At 26.6% G+C, this 916-nt stretch overlaps 1 protein-coding gene across 1 annotated transcript in view; it reads right to left on the bottom strand.

The window, feature by feature from the left end:
* The window catches only part of LOC107638125 (GDSL esterase/lipase At5g33370-like), a 4,577-nt gene that overhangs the window by 2,278 nt on the left and 1,383 nt on the right, over positions 1-916 (bottom strand). The window contains exon 3 of the mRNA XM_016341297.2: positions 614-856. Coding sequence (XP_016196783.1) covers positions 614-856 — 243 coding nt within the window. The remainder of the gene's footprint in view (positions 1-613; positions 857-916) is intronic.

Genomic DNA, 916 nt, shown 5'->3' with positions numbered 1-916 from the left:
ATTTTTTGGCCTAATATGAATATAAAATATAAATTAGAGAATGAATCAAGTTTTCTTTTTAAACAAGAGAGTGCAACGATGAAAGATATAAATACGAACAGGAGTTTAATTTTAATGTATTGATAATACAAAACATTTTATATATTCGTACAATCACAATCATTTTCTTAGATGATCATTCACATGATTAATGTAAAAAATAATTATTTTTACTAATATAGCATTGTTGATTAAATACACGTATAAAATAATTTTACCCTAACAATACGTCAAAATTAAATTCATAAATACATACACAAAGAAAATGACAAAAGCCCATTGCATTTTATCCCAAAAAAATGGTTTATTTCAAACTTTTTCCATAAAGAATTATAGCATTTAATCCTTTGTTTGGCTTTTGAGAGATATCAAACTTAATTTTGATATAGAATAAATAACTTACAACTTCACATAAACAGAAGTAATGTGAACCAATAATCAAGCAATTCATATATACAATTCAATAATATTTCAGTAGTTTTGTACTTTCAATATATCTAATATATGTTAAGTAGTAAATGAAAACCATAACATTATTAGCAACAACACCTTGATGCGAGAATCGAATAATTACCTTCAAAATTTTTCGGTACTCAAAGATGAGAAGCTTGACATACTGTGGTAATCTATATTGACGAGACCTTGCTGAAGGAGAAACTAGATAGTAGTTGTTGACAAAATCATTGCCACCCACAGTTATGAGTATCAATGCACGTTTCACCAATCTTTTTGTCTTTGAAATTCCGATTAGTGCACTTAATCGCCTTTGATACTCTTCGAAATACTCTAGCTGTCTGTACATTCTTGTTATGTTCAACTGCAAATGTTAAATTAAGCTTATTGAAAAACTATTTTTTTTTACCATAATTTTTATGAT

This window comes from Arachis ipaensis, chromosome B04 (genome assembly GCF_000816755.2).
Source record: "Arachis ipaensis cultivar K30076 chromosome B04, Araip1.1, whole genome shotgun sequence".
NCBI lineage: Eukaryota > Viridiplantae > Streptophyta > Magnoliopsida > Fabales > Fabaceae > Arachis > Arachis ipaensis.
This window is presented reverse-complemented; position numbering and strand designations above follow the sequence as displayed.